Here is a 25,747-nt window from a genome sequence, read left to right as displayed (position 1 = left end):
AACATAAATAAAACCAGACCCCCCCCATCTCCTACCCCCTGTGCCCCTATCACTAACACCCCCAGGGGAGAGCTCCATCATTCGCCTGACTAAATGTTATTCACGTATTATGGCAGGCATGCATGCACACAGCCACCTTATCCCCCACTGTGCAACTACAGCTCACCTTTTTTGTCAGGCAGTCTCTGAGGACCTCTGTGTGGCCAGTGAGGTTGAGTGGGCTTTTACGGAAAGCAAAGGTCAAAATTCTCGTTTGCATCCTAATGAGTTTGAGGAGCCTCTTAATCAGTTTGTATGTTGGTTGATATTCATTAAAGGAGCAATCAGCAGTTGCTACAGAACATGTTTTCTTATAAATTAATGATATATACCCATTGAGTCTTGAGGAATATAATGTATTCAGTTTAAGTCGGAAGTTTACATACACTTAGGTTGGAGTCATTAAAACGACTCCACAAATTTACTCCACACTCCAAATTTACTCCACACTCCACAAATGTCTTGTTAACAAACTATAGTGTTGGCAAGTTGGTTAGGACATCTACTCTGTGCATGACACAAGTCATTTTTCCACCAATTGTTTACAGACAGATTATTTCACTTATACTTCACTGTATCACAATTCCAGTGGGTAAGAAGTTTGCATACACTAAGTTGACTGTGCCTCTAAACAGCTTGGAAAATTCCAGAAAATGAAGCTTCGTAGAGGCTAATTGACATCATTTGAGTAAAATAAAGGTAAGAAATCAAATTAAAATTGGAGGTGTACCTGTGGATGTATTTCATTCCTACCTTCAAACTCAGTGCCTCTTTGCTTGACATCATGGGAGAATCCAAAATAAATCAGTCAAGACCTCAGAAAAAACATTGTAGACCTGGTCTCGTCTGGTTCATCCTTGGGAGCAATTTCCAAATGCCTGAAGGTACCATGTTCATCTGTACAAACAATAGTACGCAAGTATAAACACCATGGGACCATGCAGCCATCATACCGCTCAGGAAGGAGACGTGTTCTGTCTCCTAGAGATGAATGTACTTTGTTGCGAAAAGTGCAAATCAATCCCAAAACAACAGTAAAGGAACTTGTGAAGATGCTGGAGGAAACAGGTACAAAAGTATCTATATTCACAGTAAAACGAGTCCTATATCGACATAACCTGAAAGGCCGCTCAGCATGGAAGATGCCACTGCTCCAAAACCACCATAAAAAAGCCAGACTACGGTTTGCATCTGCACATGGGGACAAAGATTGTACTTTTTGGAGAAATGTCCCCCTGGTCTGGTGAAACAAAAATATAACTATTTGGCCATAATGACCATCGTTAAGTTTGGAGGAAAAAGGGGGAGTAAGCCGAAGAACACCATCCCAACTGTGAAGCACGGGGGTGGCAGCATCATGTTGTGGGCATGCTTTGCTGCAGGAAGGACTGGTGTACTTAACAAAATAGATGGCTTCATGAGGTAGGAAAATTATGTGGATATATTGAAGCAACATCTCAAGACATCAGTCAGGAAGTTAAAGCTTGGTCGCAAATGGGTCTTCCAAATGGATAATGACCCCAAGCATACTTCCAAAGTTGTGGCAAAATGGCTTAAGGACAACAAAGTCAAGGTATTGGAGTGGCCATCACAAAGCCCTGACCTCAACCCCATAGAACATTTGTGGGCAGAACTGAAAAAGCGTGTGTGAGCAAGGAGGCCTACAAACCTGACGAGCTTACACCAGCTCTGTCAGGAGGAATGGGCCAAAATTCACACAATTTATTTTGGGAAGCTTGTGGAAGGCTACCTGAAACGTTTGACCCAAGTTAAACAATTTAAAGGCAATGCTACCAAATACTAATTGAATGTATGTATGTAAACCTCTGACCCACTGGGAATGTTATGAAAAAAAATAAAAGCTGAAATAAATCATTCTCTCTACTATTATTCTGACATTTCACATTCTTAAAATAAAGTGGTGATCCTAACTGACCTAAGAATTTTTACTGGGATTAAATGTCAGGAATTGTGAAAAACTGAGTTTACATGTATTTAAATGCCTCGCGAGCTTATTTCAACTGTCGTACATTAGAACCCAAAATATAAGATTGTTTTACTCAGATATTTGTAAACAAAGTGAATGTAAAGAAACACCATATTGCCTCAAAACATGGTTAAAACTATCATTTTGAGGGGGCCTGGGGCCTGAAGAGACCTGGACCACCTGGCTATTTTGTCTATCCTTGACAAATTGAAACAGTCCATGGCAGTTGCACAGTCTCAATGATGTTAACATAGATGTATCCTACTCCTGGACTCGACTCTTAAAACTCTCCATTGAAAGTGCTCTTCAATCCAGAAGTAGGCCATTGCCATTAAAATGGCCTTATTTCAACCCTGTGTGCAGAAAACTGCACTCCTGCGGCTGACCAAATTAGGTTTCTGAGAAACGTGTCACTGCTAAATTGGGGGTGTATAGGGGAAGCTGAATTACATTTCTGGATGTTGTTGATGTGGTTCAACTAAATGTGCGAATATCTTGGATGGGGTTTAAGTCCAGATTTGAGCACAGGGGTCATGTAATTTACATTAACCGATAAGCAGGTGAAAGCCCTTCTACATTTCAACTTTCCTCATTATGGTCATTATATTATAGAGCCTAACCCTTAAGTTACTTAATAGCCTCAAACTGTCTTTATAAGTGTAGCCTACCATCTACAGTAAGTTTGTTAATGAGTAGTGAAAGGAGGATTGAAAACCAGAAAAGCGAAAAACACTCAAGTTTAAGTGCACTGTCCAATAAGTCTAGAGTCTAGGTAATAGTTTAGCTACAGGGATATTTACTGGGATATGTCCCGGATAGCTTTAGGCAACAACATTCATGTATACGATGACTCGGTGAGAGAGTTTATTAGCAAGTGCATCGGTGATGTTGTACCCACGGTGACTATTAAAACCTTCCCTAACCAGAAACCGTGGATTGATGTCAGCATTCGCGCAAAACTGAAAGCGCGAACCACTGCTTTTAATTAAAGCAAGGCGACCGGAAACATGACCGAACACACACAGTGTAGCTATTCCCTCCGCAAGGCAATCAAACAAGCTAAGCGTCAGTATAGATACAAAGTAGAGTCACAATTCAATGGTTAAAACACGAGACGTATGTGGCAGGGTCTACAGTCAATCATGGATTACAAAAAGAAAACCAGCCCCGTCGCAGACACCGACGTCTTGCTCCCCGACAAATAAAACAACTTCATTGATCGCTTTGAGGACAATACAGTGCCACTGACACGGCCCTCTACCAAAACCTGTGGGCTCTCCTTCACCGTGGCCAACGTGAGTAACCCCCCCCCCTCCCCAACCACATCGATGGGACAGTAGAGGAGAAGGTGGAAAGTTTTAACTTTGGACAAACCGAAATGGTCAACACACACAGACAGCGTGGTGAAGAAGGCGCAACAGCTGTAAAGTAGGTCTGATCTTGTATGGTAAATCATGCGTTATTCATTAATTCACCATAGTTTTCACACAGGCACTACACCCATGCTCATTATACATGCACACTGCCTCATGAATATTCATTAGCCTTCACCCAACCATCAGCATCAATCGGGCGCTGCACTTAGTGATTAATTATTACACAGCGCTAATGAGGAACATGTTCTTCCTTCACCAGGGAATTTGATTTGCTCTGAATATGTAATGGTATCTGTAAGCTAAGCTAATAATGGCATGAAGTCGTATTACATGGGTAAACAGAGAGTGAAAATGTAACATTCATTGATTGTGTTAAAGTGATGAGTCAAATTACTAAGATGTTTTCGGAATTTACATTTCGAACTCTTCTCTCACACACACACACACACACACACACACACACACACACACACACACACACACACACACACACACACACACACACACACACACACACACACACACACACACACACACACACACACACACACACACACACACACACACACACACACACAGCATCTGTTCGTAAGCAAAATGACCCTCTGATCTGTGACTGGAGTGACGTGTTCGTTGAGGGACTCTCCTTCGTCACCACATCTCAATCACCTGAAAGGATTTGAGACCATGTGTCACACTACACACACACACACACACACACACACACACACACACACACACACACACACACACACACACACACACACACACACACACACACACACACACACACACACACACACACACACACACACACACACACAATAACATAACCAAAGAGAGCACACTGCACAGCTGAACTCACACTCATTCTCAAAGTCAATACATTCATGCACAAAACTGATAACTACAGAGAACAGTTTGCACATGCTCTCTTTCAAAGTCACACACGCATACACTACAGTTTGAAAGTTTGGGGTCACTTAGAAATGTCCTTGTTTTTGAAAGAAAATCACATTTTTTGTCCATTTAAATAACATCAAATTGATCAAAAATATAGTGTAGTCATTGTTAATGTTGTAAATGACTATCTTTTGCAATTATGCTAGCACAGCTGAAAACTGGAGTTCTGATTAAAGATGAAATAAAACTGGCCTCGACGTGTGTGTGTGTGTGTGTGTGTGTGTGTGTGTGTGTGTGTGTGTGTGTGTGTGTGTGTGTGTGTGTGTGTGTGTGTGTGTGTGTGTGTGTGTGTGTGTGTGTGTGTGTGTGTGTGTGTGTGTGTGTGTGTGTGTGTGTGTGTGAAAACAAGGACATTTCTAAGTGACCTCAAACTTTTGAAAGGTAGTGTACATTCAGAGTAAGCACCACACACCCCTTTGCTGAGTATCTCCTTACTGTAAAGCTTTTAAGTAGCCTAACCGTCTCAGGTTTCCTGCATTTGTCAGATAAGGGCTGACTGGCTGGGATGGGTAATGATGGGGGACGGCAGGAGGAGGTTCAGGGGTGGTGGTTGGGGAGTTGATCGAGTCTCCCGGAGGGGGAGGAAGGGGTATGGAGGAGGACAGACAGGGAGACGGAGAGGGACGGTGAGGACACAGGCTTGCCGCTCTGCAGGGCTTATCTGATCCTGTTGGCTTTGAGCCTGTCAGTCTGTCACTGCAGGAGGAGGGGGCAGGGAGAGATCTCTGACTCGTTTACTGTGCCTTCCTGTGTCAGAGCTTTTGTCACCATCTGGGAGATAAGTGTGGTGCTCTCGCTGTGGTGCCATCCGAACTGGCAGACAGGCACCCCATGGCCAGACAGGCACCCCAAACCTGGCACCTGGATACACACAACCTGGCACCTGGATAAGTATGGGTGCACATACTTATCCAGGTAGATTGGCTGTTTTAAAACACTCACACAAAAGCCAAAAATGTGGTTCACTGACAATATTTGTTATTTTTTGTCCCTTTCTCTCCATCCCTCTCTCCTCTTCTCCCTCTGTCCCTGCAATTCGCTCCTACAGAACAGCCAAGTGGTGGAGCTGCAACGGACCAGTCTGCGTGATGACATCAAGGAGTATAAGTTCCGGGAGGCACGTCTACTGCAGGACTACACAGAGCTGGAGGAGGAGAACATCTCCCTGCAGAAACAGGTCTCCATGCTCAAACAGACCCAGGTAAGGATTAACACAACCACACTGTGAGAGGGGGGAGGTAGTGGGACTAGGGGTAGAGCATGGCTGGATGGTAGGAGAATAGGAAAGGGAACATATTCCTTCAGAAACAGGTCTCCTTGCTCAAACAGAGGATTAGGGGTGGGACTAGATGGAATGGGGAATGGGAAGGAAAATGAGAAAAGATCAACCCACCTTTTATATGTACTCCCTCGCTTCTGCAGGCTACTCCTCCACTCACACTTCATAATGAACCCCTCCTCACTACAGTTATCTGCATTTAGCTGAATCTGCTCATTAGGCTCAGCTAACCCAATAGCTGCAGGCTCTCTGAACCAAGGCATTGCACTACTGTCTACTACACCTCCCAATCTATGTGCAACCCCCAGTTTTCCATGCTCACACACCATAGACCTCTACCTGTATTATCCAGTTTCTGCTACCACAGCCCAAACAAGCCCTGGAATACACTGATTTAATTCAGATTAGAGAAACCACACTCAAATGTAATAAAGAGATTAGGCTTTATGTGGCGACCTATTTGCGCCCGGAGAGAGGGGGAGCATGTCTGATTGTAACCAGAGAGAGAGAGAGAGAGAGAGAGAGAGAGAGAGAGAGAGAGAGAGAGAGAGAGAGAGAGAGAGAGAGAGAGAGAGAGAGAGAGAGAGAGAGAGAGAGAGAGAGAGAGAGAGAGAGAGAGAGAGAGAGAGAGAGAGAGAGAGAGAGAGAGAGAGAGAGAGAGAGAGAGAGAGAGAGGGAGAGAGAGAGAGAGAGAGAGAGGAGAGAGAGAGAGAGAGAGAGAGAGAGAGAGAGAGAGAGAGAGAGGAGAGAGAGAGAGAGAGAGAGAGAGAGAGAGAGAGAGAGAGAGAGAGAGATGCAAAGCAAATACTCTGATTTTAATTCACACTTTGATTGCAAGAGTAAAACCAGCCACGAAATATAAGAGAATCTACAAATAGGGGATTTCCTTTTGAAATAGATTTTTATGTGGGTACTGCTAACACTCTCCATCTGCCCTATATGAAGGGATTTTGTTTGCTAAATTTAGAGGCATGAATTTAAAACAAAGACCTGTAGGATATAGTTTTAATTGGCCAATTACAGTACCAAATCCTATTTAGATGAAAAGACAATTTTGCACTTTTAAAAGCCCTCAATTTATGGTGACAAAATGTGTTGATTAAACCAGTATGGCATCCTATTTACATTTCTCTCATATAAGCCCCACCCTTCTGCTTTGACACATCCTTGTCTGTCCCGCCCCTAACAGGTGGAGTTTGAGGGTCTGAAGCACGAGATTCGTCGTCTGGAGGAGGATACCCAGTTCTTGAACAGCCAATTGGAGGACGCCATCCGCCTGAAGGAGATTGCAGAGCGACAGCTAGGGGAAGCGCTGGAGACCATCAAGACTGAGCGCGAGCACAAGGCCGCCCTGAGGAAAGAGCTCTCCCACTACATGAGCATAGGAGACTCTATGTACCACAGGTACACACACAATCAAAGTCACACCTCATGCATCCACCAAAGCCTTAGACAATATAATATAATACGAACTGTTATGAGAATAACAGTGAACTTCGTGTTTTTATGTTCTTGTCCTCTCTCTCTCACCAGCCCCCTCAGCATCTCTCTGGATGGACTCAAGTTCAGCGATGACGCTGCCGCGGAACCCAACAACGACGAAGCTCTCCATGGTTACGAGAACGGCTTCAGCAAGCTGGCCAACGCCATCGCCGAGGACAACCGTGCGTTTGCGCACAAGAAAGGTGACCTGTTCCGCCCCGTCCCCAGCCTGGTAGACGACCTGCTGAGTGAACTGAACATCTCTGAGATCCAGAAACTCAAACAGCAGCTGCTGCAGGTACGTAACTACACTCTACAAACCGTTAATTCATTGAGTATGATAGGGTAAACAGTGAGGTATAACCAGCTGCTGCAGCTATAACCATAGTAGGTCATTCACTCAGTGAATCTGTTTACACTGTGTATGATATGAATGACAACAAGGTTTTAATTATACAATACACATTGATAGTCAGATAACGTTCAAAACAAACGTTTATACCCACGTGGATCCAGTGGCTCTTTTGGCCAGGCTGCACGCCTCTGAATCCTGTTAGGGGGAGCTAATCCTCCACACACACACACACACACACACACACACACACACACACACACACACACACACACACACACACACACACACACACACACACACACACACACACACACACACACACACACACACACACACACACACACACACACACACACACACACACACACACAGTGTTAGGCCATCTGTCAGAACATCAGAACGCCTCAACCGTCTCCATGGTTAACAGTGTGTGTACTGGTTGGATACCTGTGGGTGAAAAGACTGAAGACTGTAGGACCTTGGTCTTCCTACCCCAAACACGATTATGTTTTAATGTTGTCCCAGGGTTGCCTAGATGTTACCATAGTGTTGCTTTAGTATAAGTACCATGACATTTAACCTGTTCTGGTCCTTTGGTACTGAATATCATGGGCAGCAGTAGGTGTTAGTGTACAGCATTAAGCCAAAATCGTGTCAAGCAGCCCTCTGGGTCTTTTCTCCTCTGGCAGTCCATTCCACAGATTACTGGCGGGAATCGCAGCAGGGAAACCCAGACCTTTTTACTCAACAATTCAGCTGCTCCAATGCTCTCCTCTCTCCTCGTCCTTTCGATCACAGACTGAATAATCGCTCGCAGCAGGTCACCCTACTCCTCGGTTGCAGTAGAATCCATGTCCCCACTGTGCAATCAGATCCAAAATGGCTTGGCATTACCAACAAGTTTGTCAAGTCATCAACAAGAATTAGGGAGGGGGACAGATCAGGTGGAAAAGGGGGGGGGTATGGCAAGTGATATTCTTAGTGTCCATATCATCACATAATTATGTTTTTATATACTGTGCTTAAAGATACAGTGTGCTGAGAGCTAAAAGTACCTTCCGATACTTTTCTTGGCTAGTATTCTAAATAGATATTAATTAAACCATTTTCTATTTTTTAAATCCTGTCATTGAGGCGTATTCATCACAGCTGAATAATAGACTAATGTAAACAGGAATGTGATACTAATTATCGGCACACACCCAGCCTCTGAAAATAGCTCCGTGCTGCTGAGGCCTGCACTGCTCTGTGTGAGCGCTTACTTGTGTAAGTGAACTGTGGTCCCTCTGCAAACAAAGAATTGAAACCAGTCCAGACTTCTCCAAGGTCACCTAGGCTCTGAATTGGCAGTGCTCTCCTTGCCCTCTGATGCTGTAGTTGGTAACACTGCCTTTGGTAACATACTGCAGCCCCCTCAGTTAGCCTCTATAACCTCCAGAGATGTTAATACTGCAGCCCCCTCAGTTAGCCCCTATAACCTCCAGAGATGTTAATACTGCAGCCCCCTCAGTTAGCCCCTAAAACCTCCAGAGATGTTATACTGCAGCCCCCTCAGTTAGCCCCTAAAACCTCCAGAGATGTTATACTGCAGCCCCCTCAGTTAGCCCCTAAAACCTCCAGAGATGTTATACTGCAGCCCCCTCAGTTAGCCCCTAAAACCTCCAGAGATGTTATACTGCAGCCCCTCAGTTAGCCCCTAAAACCTCCAGAGATGTTATACTACAGCCTCCTCAGTTAGCCCCTAAAACCTCCAGAGATGTTATACTGCAGCCCCTCAGTTAGCCCCTAAAACCTCCAGAGATGTTATACTGCAGCCCCCTCAGTTAGCCCCTAAAACCTCCAGAGATGTTATACTGCAGCCCCTGAGTTAGCCCCTAAAACCTCCAGAGATGTTATACTGCAGCCCCCTCAGTTAGCCCCTAAAACCTCCAGAGATGTTATACTGCAGCCCCCTCAGTTAGCCCCTAAAACCTCCAGAGATGTTATACTACAGCCCCCTCAGTTAGCCCCTAAAACCTCCAGAGATGTTATACTGCAGCCCCTTCAGGTAGCCCCTAAAACCTCCAGAGATGTTATACTGCAGCCCCCTGAGTTAGCCCCTAAAACCTCCAGAGATGTTATACTGCAGCCCCCTGAGTTAGCCCCTAAAACCTCCAGAGATGTTATCTGTTATTTGGAAAAACAACCACCTTTATCATCCTTTAGGACAATCATATGCATTAGGTAGAGAAGAAGAGGGATAGACAAACACAATGAAATGGGAAAATTAAACCTGCATAATTATGCCTAAATGGTCATCTGTCTATAATTTGCCTCAGTCTTTTTTCTGTCCGGACACTTGTAACATTACTTAACTTACCAAATGAATACATCTGTCTTATGCTCCGTCTCCCCTTGTCTAGATGGAGCGTGAGAAGGTGTCTCTGATGTCCACGCTGCAGGACTCTCAGAAGCAGCTGGAGCAGGCCCACGGGGCCCTGGCGGAGCACCAGGAGAAGGTCAGCCGCCTCAGCGAGAACCTCAATGCCATCCGGAGGCTCCAGGCCAGCAAGGAGCGCCAGTCAGCCCTGGACAACGAGAAGGAGCGCGACAGCAACGACGACGGAGACTACTACGAGGTGGACATCAACGGACCCGAGATCCTGGAGTGCAAGTACAAGGTAATGAAACATGTATACACATATACACAGATGTTGAAGCTACTGTCTTCCTAAAACTCTGGCTATTCCTAAAACTCTGGATATTCCTAACTCTGCCTCTGGTTGTCTCAGGTTGCGGTGTCGGAGGCAGGTGAGCTAAAGGAGGAGCTGAAGACCCTGAAGGCAGAGTACCAGTCCTGTCAGTCACGCCACGAGGAGGAGCGAGGCCGTCTGGAGACTGACGTCACGGCCCTGGGAGAGAAGCTGTCCTCCCTGGAGAAGACCAGCCGCGTGGAGAGAGAGGAGAAGGCCGTCCTGGCGAAGGAGCTCCGCAAGGTGCTATATTGATATTGATGAGTGGTTATCTGTAGTCAATTCTTTTCACTTTTCTCTGTGTAGGAATTGTTTGTACTTTTTCCTCACACTTGCAAACCAGATTTTTCTCTTCAATCAAATTGTATTAATTGGCAAAGTTTCTCTCTTTCTATCTGTAAAGGTGAGTGACGTGGCGGGCGAGTCCCAGGGCAGCCTGAACGTGGCACAGGACGAGCTGGTCACCTTCAGCGAGGAGCTGGCCACCCTCTACAACCACGTGTGCATGTGCAACAACGAAACTCCCAACCGCGTCATGCTCGACTTCTACAAGGAGGGCAAGGGCGGGCGCACGAGTCCCGAAGGTCGCGGCCGCCGCTCCCCCATCCTGCTCACCAAGGGCCTGTTCCCCGTCCCCGATGCTGCCGACAGCGCCTTGTCCCCTGTCTCCTCTTCCCCCTCGCCCCGGGAGCCAATGAACGTGTACAACCTGGTGGCCATCATCCGGGACCAGATCAAGCACCTGCAGCTGGCGGTGGACCGCACCACAGAGCTGTCCCGTCAGAGGGTGGCGTCTCTGGAGCTTGGCGCCGTGGCTGACAAGGACATGGAAGCCTGCATGGAGGAGATCCTCAAACTCAAGTCCCTGCTCAGCACCAAGAGGGAGCAGATCGCTACACTGAGGACCGTGCTCAAAGCCAACAAGCAGGTCAGATACTGAACCTCCATGCTTGTATTTCCCTCAACCAAGAATCAATCAGGGAGGTGGCTGTCTAAAGCCTCTTCAGTTGTCGTAGCAAATGCACTGCAGTCAAGATTCATAAACAAAACAACAGGGAGAGACAGCTGGTGGCAGTGAGTGTTTGTGTGTGTATGTGTGTATGTGTGCCTGTGTCTGTCTCTGTGTGTGTCTATGTGATAGAGTTTAAAAAAAAGATGAAAGCTTACTAAAGCAGACACTAACTAACAGCCCAGAACCCTAATTTTTGTGTGTCCAATTGCTGTCAGATCTTTGAAGAGGGTGTGTGTTCCTCAGCTCCTGAATCTGACTCTCAGATAAAAGCCTCTCATAAAGAAACACACCTGTAGTCTTTCAATCCAGCCAGCTCCCCACTGAACTGTTGTGCAAATAAACCTTCAAAGGTCACACACTAAAACAGACTAATGACATTAAAGCTGCAGGAAAAAGACTCAAAATGACCCATTTTATTTGGTCTGACCGTTGTTGTGTCCCCCCTACAGACAGCTGAGGTGGCGCTGGCCAACCTGAAGAGTAAGTATGAGAACGAGAAGGCCATGGTGACGGAGACCATGATGAAACTGAGGAACGAGCTGAAGGCCCTGAAGGAGGATGCCGCTACCTTCTCCTCACTCCGAGCGATGTTCGCCACACGGTAAGAGGAGTACATTGTCACGCGCCCCGTTTAAAACAAGTTAGGAACTAGTGATGGGAGAATAAAAAAAACGCAACAGTTACACATCGCAATATTATATCAATATTTGACTCCCAAGAATCGATTTGTTTAAAAAAAATATTTTAAAAAATAAGTTGTTTTTGGCACTGTAAGTAGGATAAGCTTGCGCTAATCAACTGTACCTGCGCCAAAATGCATCCTTCTTCTCCATCTTCTTTTTAAATAGTGAGCCAACATGTTTTTAGAACTTTCATTTCCCTGACTGATCAAAACTCATTTCCTCGTGCTCCCTCTCGTCTCTCTGAAACAGACCGTACAGTGAGCAATATGTTTGGAACACCAAATCGCAACACAATCGCAGTATCGAATCGCAATACATATAGATTCGCGAGAATCACAATACATGCCACATCGGCACCTAAGTATCGTATCGTGAGGTCCGCAGCCCTATTAGGAACACACTCCTAGTTTAGAACACACATTTAAACATGTTATCACATACCTTGGCCACACAGTAAGAGAGTAGTCAGTCACCCATGATCCAAGAACACGCCTTGACACGTGCTCTGTCTATATACTATAACAGATTCATCTGGGCATATGAAATTAGGCTCTCTCGTTCCTTTATGCTTTGTTTGCCACACTACAAGACAAGTACTACACCTTCCTAGCTTACCTACAGAAATAAACCCATCATACCAGAAAGCGAAAGCACTGCATGAACAAAAACAATACCATTTACAATATGCTGTTTTACATACAGTTATATTGTTTACGTACATACGTATTTAGCCTACTAAAACGCTGTCTCGCCATGAGATTTTAATGGAAAGATTTATTGACCAAAACACCTCGACGTCCCAGTGTCCATCTGACCACTTGTGCTATGTTAACCTAGCGGCAACACCACCGACACACCATCCTAAGACCACACTCGCGACAACCACAAGGTAAGTCTGTGTTTAATACCACACGGTAAGCCATATTCACCATATGCCAACGACGTGTACATAGCCTGCTTTTAATAACCGACAGGGGTTTAATAGGAGTGTTGTTTTTCTTTGTGAATCTGGGCCAGTGGAGGATGGCCATACGACGGACACATCTATAATCTGTAGTGATTACTATGCTGAAGAAGCAGTGTTTTATGACCAGTGACTGTTTATCAGATGGAGGGGCTACGTTAACCCCTCGCTGGCTAAGCCTGCTGATTCCCATAAGAAGCAGGCCAAAGGTTTCCCCTTATAATCCCTACCTCGACCTGGTCTGGATAACTACCTCAGATATAATGTACTCTCGTTCCACCATAGTCTCACTGTACTGTAGTCTTCCTCCTGAAGGAATGTGTGCGTGTTTGTGGGGGGGGGGGACTTATGAGTGTGTGTGCAATGTGTGTACGCTGTATACAATCATGTAGACCACTGCACATTCTTGTGGTACTTTGTTTGCTCTGTTGTTTTGATGTGGAGCTCAGTGCGTCCTCCCTTCTCCTGCAAACCCTCCCTGAACCAGATGGCAACTCTGAGGCAGTCTCGCTCTGTCTTTAAGACTCCTCCACTTACAGCAAAGCTCAAATCAAGCTGTGCAGAAAGGAGAGGCGAGAAGGGAGGGCTGCTCTATCCATAGTGAGTGTGCACTTCGGCAACCCTCATATTTACAGTGGAGTAATGCCACGGTGTATCTGCACTCCCAGTCCATTAGCTGGTCTTATTGAGAAATTCTATATAACTGCAGTAGCTTATTGATTAACATGGCGGAGAAAGCTGTCTTCCTCTGCAAATATGGGTGTGTTTCTGTTGTCATAATGATTTGCTGCAGTGCAGGGCCAGATGGTCTGTTGATGCGGGTGTTAAGCCATCCCTCTGAAGACATGAGAGGAAATCAGCTCTCACTGAGCACCTCAGAGGAAGCCGTTTTGAAAACAACTATCATTCTGCTTAGAATGACTTTCACTGACCAAATCAGGGTTTCGAACCAAGTGTTCTTTAAGAGGTACTGGCTATTAGCAGCAGAACGAGGGTGGTAGATATGATACAGAGGAAAATGGCGGCGCTAGAGAGGCACGCATGTCTTTCCCTTGTCCCTTTTGGCTGTTGTAAGCGACTGAAGATGCTCCTAACGCAACATAACAAAACAAAACCTAACTCAACTCTGCTCAGGGGTCCGCAGGAAATCCCTCGGTCTTTACCATGTATGGTGATTTCTATGTGCCTTAGATATAATTCATGTTCTGTTTTTGCTACCCCCTATATTAAGGTTGTCACGAGACCAGTATCGCGATGCTACGATGGCAAAAAAAAGTACAAAGCAGACTCTTTGGTCCTATAAAATAACCTACTGTATGTAACATTTTGTGCTATTGGAAATTGTTTTGTTTCCTTGCCACGATACCGCTGAGTATCGCAATACTGTTATCGTGACAGCCCTACCCTATATACTGCACTATAGGGAATAGGGATCCATTTTGGACACGGCCTCAGTATGTTCTGGGCTGTGTACATGCCTGGGTATTTGTGGTAGTGCTCATTCAGGTCCTTCTGGAGCCTGTATGTATTGGTATGCTAATTTTGGCCTATAGAATGATGGTGGGGAAGGAGGGGGGAGGCCTCTTTGAAAGGCTTTAAGAGGCAGAGGGATGTGATTGACCCACGTTTCCCACACTCCCCCTGTTTCTTCCCTCGCTCCCCTCATTTATCCTCACAGCAAAACACAAGGCCCTCTACCCTACAGAGAGAGAGGGAGTCTTTCATTTCAGCTTCTCGACAGGGGCTAATTTGAGAGTCTTTCTCATGGTTATTCCATCTTTGACATACTCTGTCGACTTAAATGTAGATTTGGGGATTCCTGAGATTTTCAGTGGACTGCCTTAGTTTCGAGTGTGTGGCCTCAGAGTGAGAGAGTTGGAGTGAATGGAGAGGGACTGATTGAATGTGCAAATCTCTGTTCGACTCTTTTGTGTAATGCAAGATCCTAATATGTGTATTCTATGTCAGTTTGTATGTATCCAACTTGTGTATGTGTGTTGTACTCCAGCTGTGGACTGTGTTATCAGTTTACAGTAAGACCCAGTCTCTTACATTCCTAAGAGCAGTGCTTCATTTGAAAATTTGGAGGTGAGCGAGAGAAAGGGGTGGGGGAGTTCTGAGCTGGAGTCCTTAAAATGCTTTCCAGTTTCACTGACTCACCCAATGCAATGATCACTCGTCGGTAATGGCCGGGGCAGAAGAATTATCGAAGATGCAACTCATATGAACTTGGATTGCTTTTATGATAGTTTTTACATATAAAAAAGTGAGAAGGAAAAAACAATCATGCCACGAGAGTTACCGGATCCGGCCAAATAGATTCCGGACCAAAACCATCCATTGGAGAGGTGCAGGATCGGACTCCAATGAAGCACTGCCTGGACATGCCTGCTCTTAGCAGGCTGTAGGCACTATACATGCAAATAATCAGTCAGCCTTCCCCCAGTCAAATCGAACAGGCACACACTCATTCTATCTCTTTGTGTTTCTCTGATTCCCATTTTGCTCTTACTTTCATTGTTGGTTATTTTATTCCTTCTTTATCTATCTTCCCTCGCCTCCCTCCGAAATCCTCTCACTCATCCTCCTCCACAATGACCAATGCTGTTCCAACATAGCCAGAGAACAGCTGTGGCGAGTGTGTGTCTGTGTTCACACTCCATGTGACAAACAAATGTGCTGTGTTTCTACACTCATCTGTCAGTATATTTAGGGCGTATGTGCCGGTGGAGGCTGCTGAGGGGAGGACGGCTCAAAATAACCTTTCCACTTCCGCTCCAGCCATTACCACGTGCCCGTCCTCCCCAATTAAGATGCCACCAACCCCCTGTGGTATGTGCCTGTCAGTGTAGTCCATACCCTTCCCTATGAATGTTTCATCGTGTTTCATGCAGTGGATGTGTTTGGGTGTGGATATGAGTGTATGCTGTGCACGTTATACTCTGAGCGCATGTGTGTGCAGTACGCCTGTGTGTGTTCGTGACCCCTGGCTACTGTAGATCATCTGAGACATGGAGCCTCTGTCCACACTACTCTGAATGTGGAGACTGTTCTTCTACAAAGGGCCAGCCGCCACCCAGGGGCATTGTGGCCCTCCAGTCCCTCTCTACCAAGAAGGGCCCCATTGTATCCCTTCATCCCTAGAATGGAAGCCTGTATTTTTTCCCGGGAAAACCCACGCCCTCTTACACCCTCCACCCAGCATGGCTGGTCCATCTTAAAGGGCACTGTGACCCCTGGGAACCCCCTCGCCCCCCCCATTCGCCATCTCACACTGGGTCAAATGAAGCTGCACTGATCCCCTTTGTCTGGGTGTGTCCCCCAGTGGGAGTCCGACTGCACGCCCACGAGGGGGGACTGGGTTTGTGTATGTGGGGGGGCGAGGATGTATACATCATGGGGAGTGACCATGTGCAATAACACAACACTTCAACGAGCCAATAGTAAGAGACTGAATAGCAACATTAGGTCCTATGTGACCAATGAGAAGACGCACTGGGCACAGACGTCAGTTCAACATTCGACTTCTTGTAAAGTCCATTCCCTGATGAATTGATGCTGTTCTGAGGGCAAAAGGGGGTGCGACTCAATATTAGGAAGGTGTTCCTAATGTCTTTTCCACTCATTGTAGATTGTAATTGACACTTGGAAGTGTAGAGGAAACATTCCAGTCCACCAGATAGAACAGGGAGTGTTTTTGTCCCACATTTAGATTCAGAGTAACCTTTAATTCCCCTGATATAGACTGTTCTTGTCCTGCAGGTAGGTCTGAAGGAGTGTTCTGAGATGCCAGGAATTTCATTCCAATGTGGGTTAGGCTGAATGACAGCTGGAAGGGAAGGTGGTGTACTGCACAGATCTCTGCAGAGGTGTGGCTACCATTATCACTGGGGAATGTTATCTCAGATCGTTGTGTTAGCAGGATGGAGACAGGTTGGGGGGGTGGAGTGACTGCAGGTACCGAGAGTAGATGAGTTTGAAAAAAGGCTAGAGAAAGGCAGAGGCAGACAGAGAAGAGGACATTAAGAGGAGGATGTAGGAAGGATGATGGAGATATAAATGAAGGTATGAAGGATATGAAGGATGGAGGGAGGATGACAGAGAGATGAAGGAGAGATGTAATATGAGGTTGCAGAGAAAGGAAAGAGGGGTAGAGAGAGTGAAGGGCAGAATGATTAATAATGAAAGAGGAAGGGTGTAGCAGATGAAGTGATATGAACCCCTGCCTCTACATTCCAGGCCAAATGACCTAGTATTTTGGACCTGCATGGCCCTAACACACACTTAAGTGCTCGAGAGAGAGAGAGAGAGAGAGAGAGAGAGAGAGAGAGAGAGAGAGAGAGAGAGAGAGAGAGAGAGAGAGAGAGAGAGAGAGAGAGAGAGAGAGAGAGAGAGAGAGAGAGAGAGAGAGAGAGAGAGAGAGAGAGAGAGAGAGAGAGAGAGAGAGAGAGAGAGAGAGAGAGAGAGAGAGAGAGAGAGAGAGAGAGAGAGAGAGAGAGAGAGAGAGAGAGAGAGAGAGAGAGAGAGAGAGAGAGAGAGAGAGAGAGAGAGAGAGAGAGAGAGAGAGAGAGAGAGAGAGAGAGAGAGAGAGAGACTTGTGCTATTTCACACTAACACTGGTGCTATTTCACACTAACATGGGAGGCAGAATTGATATTTGATGTTATATTACACTGGTGCTAGAGAAAGAGTGGAGAGAGTTGTTTGAGTGAGAGCGAGAGGAAGGAACATCTCAGTTTGGTGAGTTTAGAAGTATTTCTTCCATACTTTCCAACACCTCTGTTGTTTTCTCTCTCCCTTAGCCCACTCCTAAAGGGACACAGGGGGATCTTGGAGTTGGGTTAAAGCTTTCCTCCTTTGTGTGTGATCTACGATTAACTTACTCCGTGCTCAGACTCCTCATATTGTCATGCAGACAGACGTCCGGGTAGAGCTGCTTTCAACCTCAGCCCTCAGCCTCGCTGTTCATGAATGTTAATTACACCAATAGGGGTTATAGTCAACATCAACACAGCCCACATGAACCCCAACCCGGGATACATTCAAATGGGATGTATGTTCAGACATTTAAACTCTTCATATATAATGCATACTGTGTTTGGATATTAGCAGTACAAAGTGAATCATGCGTAGCTGGGCTTTTAGTGAATAGTAAACACATCTCTACATTTTCTACTGGCCCAGGGCAATACAGATGAGGTCTTAAGTGAGTCTTGTGGGGGTGAAATGAGTTCCTATTGTTCTTACTTGAATAGGATGTTTAAAGTCTATAGTGCTGAGCATTAAGTATTTTTTTCAGTTATTTTTCACCTACACTTTTCAATTATTTGTATTTAAAACATAATTCCTGCAATTCTACACATTTTGTTGTAAGGTGCAGAGAAATGTTGCAGTTTTAAAGCAAATGTTCTTGCAATTCAATACATTTTGCCATGTCTAATGTTTATTCATATTTAAGTGACTCGAACATTACGGCAAAGTCTATGGGCCCCCAAAAAATTGCTAAAAAACATTAGCTGACATGGGCTAGTTGATCTGGACATTTCTGACAAGTTATAAATAGCTCTCTAAGGTATGCAATGACTAACATGACTCATGATGAGGAACTGATGATGCACTACCCAATTTAGTAATGTCACCTTGTGCATTCTACTATTACAACAAAGAGTGCATTTAAAGCCGGACTCAGTTCCTTTCCAGTTTGGGAACCACTGGTTTAAGTGATTGATAGTGTTCAGCAGTCATAATAGTATGCCATATTTTCATTGAAATACTACAAAAAAATGTAGTGATTTTGTCAGACAGCATAGGAAGCAGCCCTATAGAGATGAGGTGATGACTGGAAATAAAATAAAACAAATTTAATATACACAACAGCTGAAATATTTTATTAATGTAACGTAATGTGAATAAATGATGGTTAATAATGGGCATTCACAACCATCATGTGACTTGTATTAATTGTTTTATTCTGTGATGTTACAGCATTCAACCCACATAGTGCATTTCATGTTTAAAAAAAGTATCAAAACCGAAATCGAAAACCATGATTATTTTTTCATAATCGAACCGAAACCGAACTGACCTCAAAAAGCACTTATCGCTCAGCACAAGAAGTTTAGGACAGAGAGGTTTCCAGGGAGAAGAGAGTGGTGCTGGGGGAGATGGAGAGATAGTCTGATGAAATGGTAGACTGCCGGATGGCAAGGCTCTGGTAGACACCTCAAGGGCTTTATCTGGTGGAGGAGACGGGCACTGGGGAAGTAGGTCAAAGGTCAAGACGAATGTAGGTTAAGCTTTCTGTGGGCTTGAAGGTCAGTGAAATCCATCTGAAATAGCCACAGACAATATGAACAGTCAGATTGGAGATCCAGACCATTACCAATGGTAGTGAACCATACAGACCACAGTCACTGTCAGATCACTGTGCCTTTGGCTGTTAACACTGGAGGTTTCTACTGCCACCTATTGGATGGCTAGTGAAAATGCAGTAAATGTTTAAGGACTGAAATCTCACCAACGTTGGTGACAAATGCCTTATTCTAATGTGATCTCTCTCTCTCTCTCTCTCTCTCTCTCTCTCTCTCTCTCTCTCTCTCTCTCTCTCTCCTCCTCCTTCTACTGTAGCTGTGACGAGTATGTGACTCAGCTGGATGAGATGCAGAGACAGCTGTCTGCGGCAGAGGATGAGAAGAAGACCCTGAACTCCCTCCTCCGTATGGCCATCCAGCAGAAGCTAGCCCTGACCCAGCGTTTGGAGGACCTGGAGTTTGACACCGAGCAGACCCGCCGCGGGGGCAAACCTAAAGGCAGGACCATCAATGGCAGAACCACCAACGGCCAGACCAACACCGCCAACAACCCCCACGTAAGTCACGGGCTCACCTGCGCCGGCATCGGTCGCCCCAGTGAGCACAACATCATGCCCAACGGCATCCTGGGAGGCCCAGTGGTCTTCTGCAGCGAGAAGTACAAGATCTACTGCGACTGAAGCGGCTGCATTGTCAGCACGGGACTGCTGTGTACAGAGGGGAGGAGCCCGAGGTCCTCCCCTGACTTAGTGTTAAAGAGCCCTACTATGCTCGCTTAGCTCCCTGCCTGCTCAGCCTGCAGCCTCATAGAGCCTGGTGTGTTTCTAACCTATAGTACATACTTATGCCTATGGCCACGTATGGCCACTCACGCCTGCTAGTGTAAACGCTTAGGGGAATGCAGCTGTGTATGTACTGTACCGTACAGTACAGTGTGCCCTAGAAGTTTGGGATTGTAGTAGACATAATGTATGGCATGTGGATATGGCCTCAACCGGCCGCCGTTGGGCTTCTGTGGATATTATGGGGTGTCACTTCTTTCCGCCGTCATGGTGCTGTACTTATGATGATGTAAAGGGTGGCAGCTTTTGTGCTTAGTGTGTTCTGACCCCCCCTGAGTGTGTTGCCTGGTAACCATAATGCATTTGGGGGGGTGGGGACTTGTGAAGAGGGTGTCACTTTTAGGATCATGTGACAGAAGTTGACGTCCTCTCCTCGTTTTGCTTGCCTGTTGGCGTTGGTGCTCCTTCGATAAAGCCCCCGCTCCTCTTCCCCTCTCTCTCCTGGCCCCCCAGGACTGAGCCAGCCCCAGCAACCCACTGACCAATCAGGTTGCTCATTAATGTTTACATAAACAAATGAAACAAAACAATATGCAAACTCCCCCTGCTGTTGCTAGGGAGCCCAGTGTGATTTGCTGGATTTTCTAACTGAAATTCAAAATTCTCAAAGCGGGTTGGCTGATAATTAATGATGTCAGAGGTGGGCGGTAAAGGAGCACCGAAGACCACAGGTGTTTCATTTCAAGATCCTTTAAGCTGTACACCAACGCGGTAGAGTCAGGCAGTCCAATCGCATGGCTTTGCAGCTGAAAATGCTACTGAGCTTTATAACAGTTTTTCTCTGTAAACAGGTGTGTCACAGCACATGCAGATGTGCTACAGGGCTCTACATTTGAACCAGAGGAGTTATTTAACATCTGCAGAAATAAACAGAGGGCTATTCCATGTGACCCAGTATATGTCATATTGGTGGATTCTCTCAGCCATATTACTTAAGAACGAAAGAAAATGATCAAATAACTGTGAACAGATACAATATAGTTTTGATTGATGGTGATTTTTGTAATAACAGAAAAGATCCTATAAGAGCACAAAAATCAATGGCACCCAGATCCGGATCGTAATTCTACAAACAAAACCGACCAATATCCCTCGGCAAAGTGCCTGTCGACCCAAACACTTGAAATCAACTACATCTATATATCGATGTAAAGCCCTGTCTTTGTGTCTGTCAGCCTAATGCTGATCTCTCTTCCTCTCTCTCTCCCTGTCGCTTCTCTCTTTCTCTTTTGGGAGGCCCTTTTGAGCTCTCAAATGAACTATGTGTGGCTATGTGGCTGAAAACCCTTTCCTCCTCACGTCTCAAACGTGTGGTTCGTCGCTTTGTTGTCATGACAACCCCTCTCTCTTTTTTTGTCAGCACCTTGCTCGCTCTACAACACCACTCTCCCTTTAAGTAGAGAGGGGGATTGTGGGGGAAACCCCTGGATATTGTCAGGTAACGTCCTTGCGCACGTGTGTTCTGGAACCCTGCCTGTGTGTGTGTGTGTGTGTGTGTCATCTCAGCTCCGACACTGAGGTGAAAAACCCTTGTGTGTATGTCGTTTTCTCCAAATATTGCAAATAGATTCATTTCTGAGATGCTGTGTGGATGTGAGAGGACAACCAATGTACTGTCTTTATTACACCCCCCCCAAAAAGCTTTAACCCTTGCAATCTAGTGCCAGGCAGATTTAAAAAACTGATGTGGGGCTTGTGTTAGATAGATCCATGTAATGCATACACGGTATTAGCTTTGTGGCGCTAAAAGCAGGGTTGATGCCAAGAGATTCTTGGAAGATTAATTCAATTATGCTTTTTAAAACTATATATTCTTAATAATACGATCGTAATCAGGTTCTAATCTTCTAGGATACTCCTAGGCCACCTCTCGGGTATGGAGAGGGAGAGCTTTGGTTCCTCCGAACGAGGGACGTCCTCAACCCTGCTTGAGTTGAGTATGTGCTGCGCTGCCCTACGAGGCCTTTAGTCACGCCACACAGTATGGAGACGAGGCTATCGCTCACATCAGAGAAGAACCTCCACGGGAGGGGAAATCACTGTTCTGTTCTTGTTCCACTTAAGCGACAGTGATAGAATCACACTTTGTTTGTGTCAGTTTGCTCTGGGTGTAGAGAGTGGGAGAGGAGAGAGAAGTAATACTGGTGTTTAAAAGCACCTGCACCCGAAAGACGAGCTCTCTCAGCCAATTCTGAACATGATTTTGAAACTGTGTTTGGAGAAATGAGTTCCAGGGTTTTCTGAGGGAGATGCTCAAAGATGACAAATGTATTTACATGAGGTTTTTGTTTGACTACTTTGTCTCTAAATGTGGTATTTTACCAGTGGACATTGATTCAGATGAGTTGACCCTCTATCCCTGTTCCCTTGTGTAGGCAGTATAGATTCACTGAATAATCTATATATTTCATAATCCAGGATGTGATTGTGGCTAGAGAGACCCTCCCTAGTTCTCTTGGTATAGTTTGAAATCAATGTCTGTTTATCTGGTGTCATCAATAGAATGCCACCAGAATAAGCTCCCTCCTACCTCTGCCTTTAGGCTCCGCCCACTTCACCTTTGAGTTCTCTCACACGCTCTTCATCTGATTCCTGATTGGTTGAACGCCTGCACGCTAAAAAACACACCCGTTCTCATTAACCTGCATGCCAGTAAGGAAAGCCCCTCCTATGACTGACCTGGTTCTGGGGTGTGGATTAAACTCTTGGGGCTCATCATGTGTTTTGGAGGTGTCAAAGGTCATGGTACTTGTGAGGTCATCAGCTTCTTGCACTCACTGGTCTTCCTCGTGCAGTGGTGCTTTTATATCAGCTCCTCTGAAACATATTGACACAATGTTGATATGACAGTCCGCTTCAGCACTACTAACCCAGTTTGCACCAACCGCTAGTTAGTAGCTACTGTAACTAACTGGGCCTTCGGTGTACATCTTTTTACTCTTCCTTATTTCATGTTTTTGATTGGATTGGAATCATTTCTGAGGAAGTTAACATCTCTCTAAATGTACCAGTAATGCACATTTTTATGTTTTCTTTGTTTCTCCGTTCTCCGTTCAGTCATTTAATTCTGCCCGGAGGAGGATCCTCCAACACAGGATCCTCTCCCAATGCCGATGTCACATTCATTGTGCAGAAAACAGATAGCCCTATAGGCCAAGATTATGAAACCCACTTCAAGACTAAAAAGATCAAATGAAATCTCTGATATGAAAATCCAATATCCCTCCAGGTTGCCCTTTAACTCGCAATATAGCGCGACCTCTATGTCATATGCATGGGAATGAACAAGCTATTTCACGTTTCCCCTCGCTGCTGCCGATGCTTACAAGTACAGTGAACTCTGCCCTCCTCGTGAAATGATGATCAGAGTTTGTGATTGGCGGAGTTATCCCTCCAATGAGAAGCCAGGGGAACCATGGTCTTTTCTCAATGTAAATCAACCAACTGTTTTGTCTTGGTTTGATCTTTTTTTGTTTTAGTTTATTTGTTTTCTTTAACCTGTGCACTTTTATTATAGGATTATATAACTTTATATTATTAACCTAGGAAAGGTTTGTAGTGCTATGGTTTGTGACTTATTTAGTCAAGTATACACATATATTAATAGGAATATATTTCCTCCTGTTTATGGTCTCTTTGTACCATCTACAGAGACCATTTACTCTCCTAAAGTCTCACCACAAACCAGAGTCCATCTATTGTTATTGTGCTTCTGAGAATTGATCCATCTGAATAACCATCCTTTTATTGTTATGTCTCATCATATTGCTTTATTATGGTGTTTGGTTTTATATGTATGTTCTACTGCCATGTTCTAAACAAAATCCAGGGTGAGCTAATTCTGGGGTTTTCATGTATTTATTATTCCTAGGAATAGTTCAAAGCTAACGCGCAGAAACTTGACGACGCTCTGACTCAAAAAAAAATGGTAAGAAGTTCTTGGGGGGAAAAATGGAGTGGCAAAATGATTTTGTTTTTTTCCATCTTCTTACCAGGGGTGTCACACTGATAAGGGATCACTGGCTCACAGAATTCTCTGCAAGTGCAACGATTAAATTCCAAATTGGAATTGTTTAATTCTCTCTTTGTTTATCGTGCCAAATCCTGGTACACCGTTTAGGTTTGAAAAGATTCAAGAATCAGAAAGACAAGCCGTACATCAGTGAGAAAGGTGTAGTTTGGGGCTGTGGCTTTCTGCTGAAGTGCTACCCGGGTTTTGCTTTGGGTTTGTTTTGTTCTTCATTCTGACCAGTAGTGCCTTTCATTGTTTCAAGGGAGAATTGTAGACTAGTACTTTGTGTTTGTTTTTTAGGGGAAGAGTTTGGGTTGAATGACTTTGTGAGCAGCAATAAATGCAAAGAGGAGTAGCCCTTTTTGCAGGAGTGAGATGATCGTTTTGAAATGAGCTCAATTCAACTGATATTGTATTGAATTCTGCAGGTCAGTGATCCCAACAGCAAATTCAGGGGTATTGAGAAAATGTAGTTTTTTTTTAAATCAAACTTTGGGAACCAAAAGAAATCCCTTTGGCCTCATTTTGAACAAAATGTTCCATGCACCACTATGTGTTTGGGCAGATCAGTGTACTATTGGAAACATCAACATGATCTCTAGCTTTGTATGGTGAAGGTAATGTAATATCTACAGTATTGTTGGCAAATGTGCAGAGAGCGCATTTTGTCTTTGATTTTTAATTTTTTTTTTTAAATATTTTTTTTTACATCATATATTAAAGTGTTGTGATTTCAGGAAATAGAAAACAGATTTTGCATCAACAAACTTGAATAGTGCCATCCTAGCCAATGCTTGTTTGTTGAGGCGTAAAAAGTTATCAATACGGTTGAGAAGCGAAAAATACGGAGAAAATAAAGTGCAATTGAAATGCTGTTTTACAAGGAAAATAAAAGTTTTCTGTTTGCTGGAAGCGATAGCATTGTGATAATACACTAGCCGTGCAAACTTTATATTGTCATATTGTGTTTCAGTATTGATCCATATTGAGTTTGATACCTTTATATGAAATAACGACTTAATCTGTATGTTGGTATTTATTTGGATTGTCATGCAGTACTGTATTCTTATCAATAATGTGCATTATAATTAGTGGCATATTGATTACAACTTATTGTCATATGCATGTTTTTCAGTCATGGGAACCTTTACACAGAATCGAAAACAAACCTATAACTTTGGAGATGCTGAAAAAGTGAAAAAATAAAATGATGAAAAAATGAGTTTAGTCTAATGTATTACTGCTGAGCTAATCCTATGAAAGTGTTGTTTTGTTTTCCCATAGAGAGGTGTTATGCTGTGTAAAGGTAGTCATACTGGTTAAAATCAATAAATGTGACTAAAAAGACAAAGTGTCCCGTGTGTATTTTCATCCCAAACTCTCCCACTGTAAGTAAATGAACAGTTAACTTTGGAGCCAGTCTGATGCTGCAGGCTCCCCCTCAGAAGATCCCCAGCTGGGAAACAGAATGAGGGGGGACTTCCCAGCTGTCTGTAAAGACTCCATGACATGATCAAATTTCACACAATGCACAAAACTCTTCCACCCCCACCTCCTGTCTGGCTCCCCCTCTTTTTCCTCTCTCCCTGCCCTCATCCTTTGTCTTCTCTATTCTTCCTGTTATATTCCATTTTCTTTTTCTGTTCTCCACATCTCACCCCTTTATATCTCTTTAACTCTCTAGATCTTTTTTATCTCCCATTTACTCTC

At 44.6% G+C, this 25,747-nt stretch overlaps 1 protein-coding gene across 1 annotated transcript in view; it reads left to right on the top strand.

Moving 5' to 3' along the window:
* Positions 1-25,384, top strand: part of LOC124031687 (protein bicaudal D homolog 2-like) — an 81,958-nt gene extending 56,574 nt beyond the window's left edge. Inside the window, exons 3-10 of the mRNA XM_046343248.1 lie at positions 5,414-5,566; positions 6,834-7,048; positions 7,178-7,424; positions 9,884-10,141; positions 10,253-10,456; positions 10,617-11,141; positions 11,675-11,826; positions 19,500-25,384. Of these exons, the coding sequence (XP_046199204.1) occupies positions 5,414-5,566; positions 6,834-7,048; positions 7,178-7,424; positions 9,884-10,141; positions 10,253-10,456; positions 10,617-11,141; positions 11,675-11,826; positions 19,500-19,863 (2,118 nt within the window). The 3' untranslated portion in view covers positions 19,864-25,384. The remainder of the gene's footprint in view (positions 1-5,413; positions 5,567-6,833; positions 7,049-7,177; positions 7,425-9,883; positions 10,142-10,252; positions 10,457-10,616; positions 11,142-11,674; positions 11,827-19,499) is intronic.
* The last annotated feature ends 363 nt before the right edge of the window (positions 25,385-25,747 follow it).

Source organism: Oncorhynchus gorbuscha, linkage group LG03 (genome assembly GCF_021184085.1).
Source record: "Oncorhynchus gorbuscha isolate QuinsamMale2020 ecotype Even-year linkage group LG03, OgorEven_v1.0, whole genome shotgun sequence".
In the NCBI taxonomy this organism is placed as follows: domain Eukaryota; kingdom Metazoa; phylum Chordata; class Actinopteri; order Salmoniformes; family Salmonidae; genus Oncorhynchus; species Oncorhynchus gorbuscha.
This window is presented reverse-complemented; position numbering and strand designations above follow the sequence as displayed.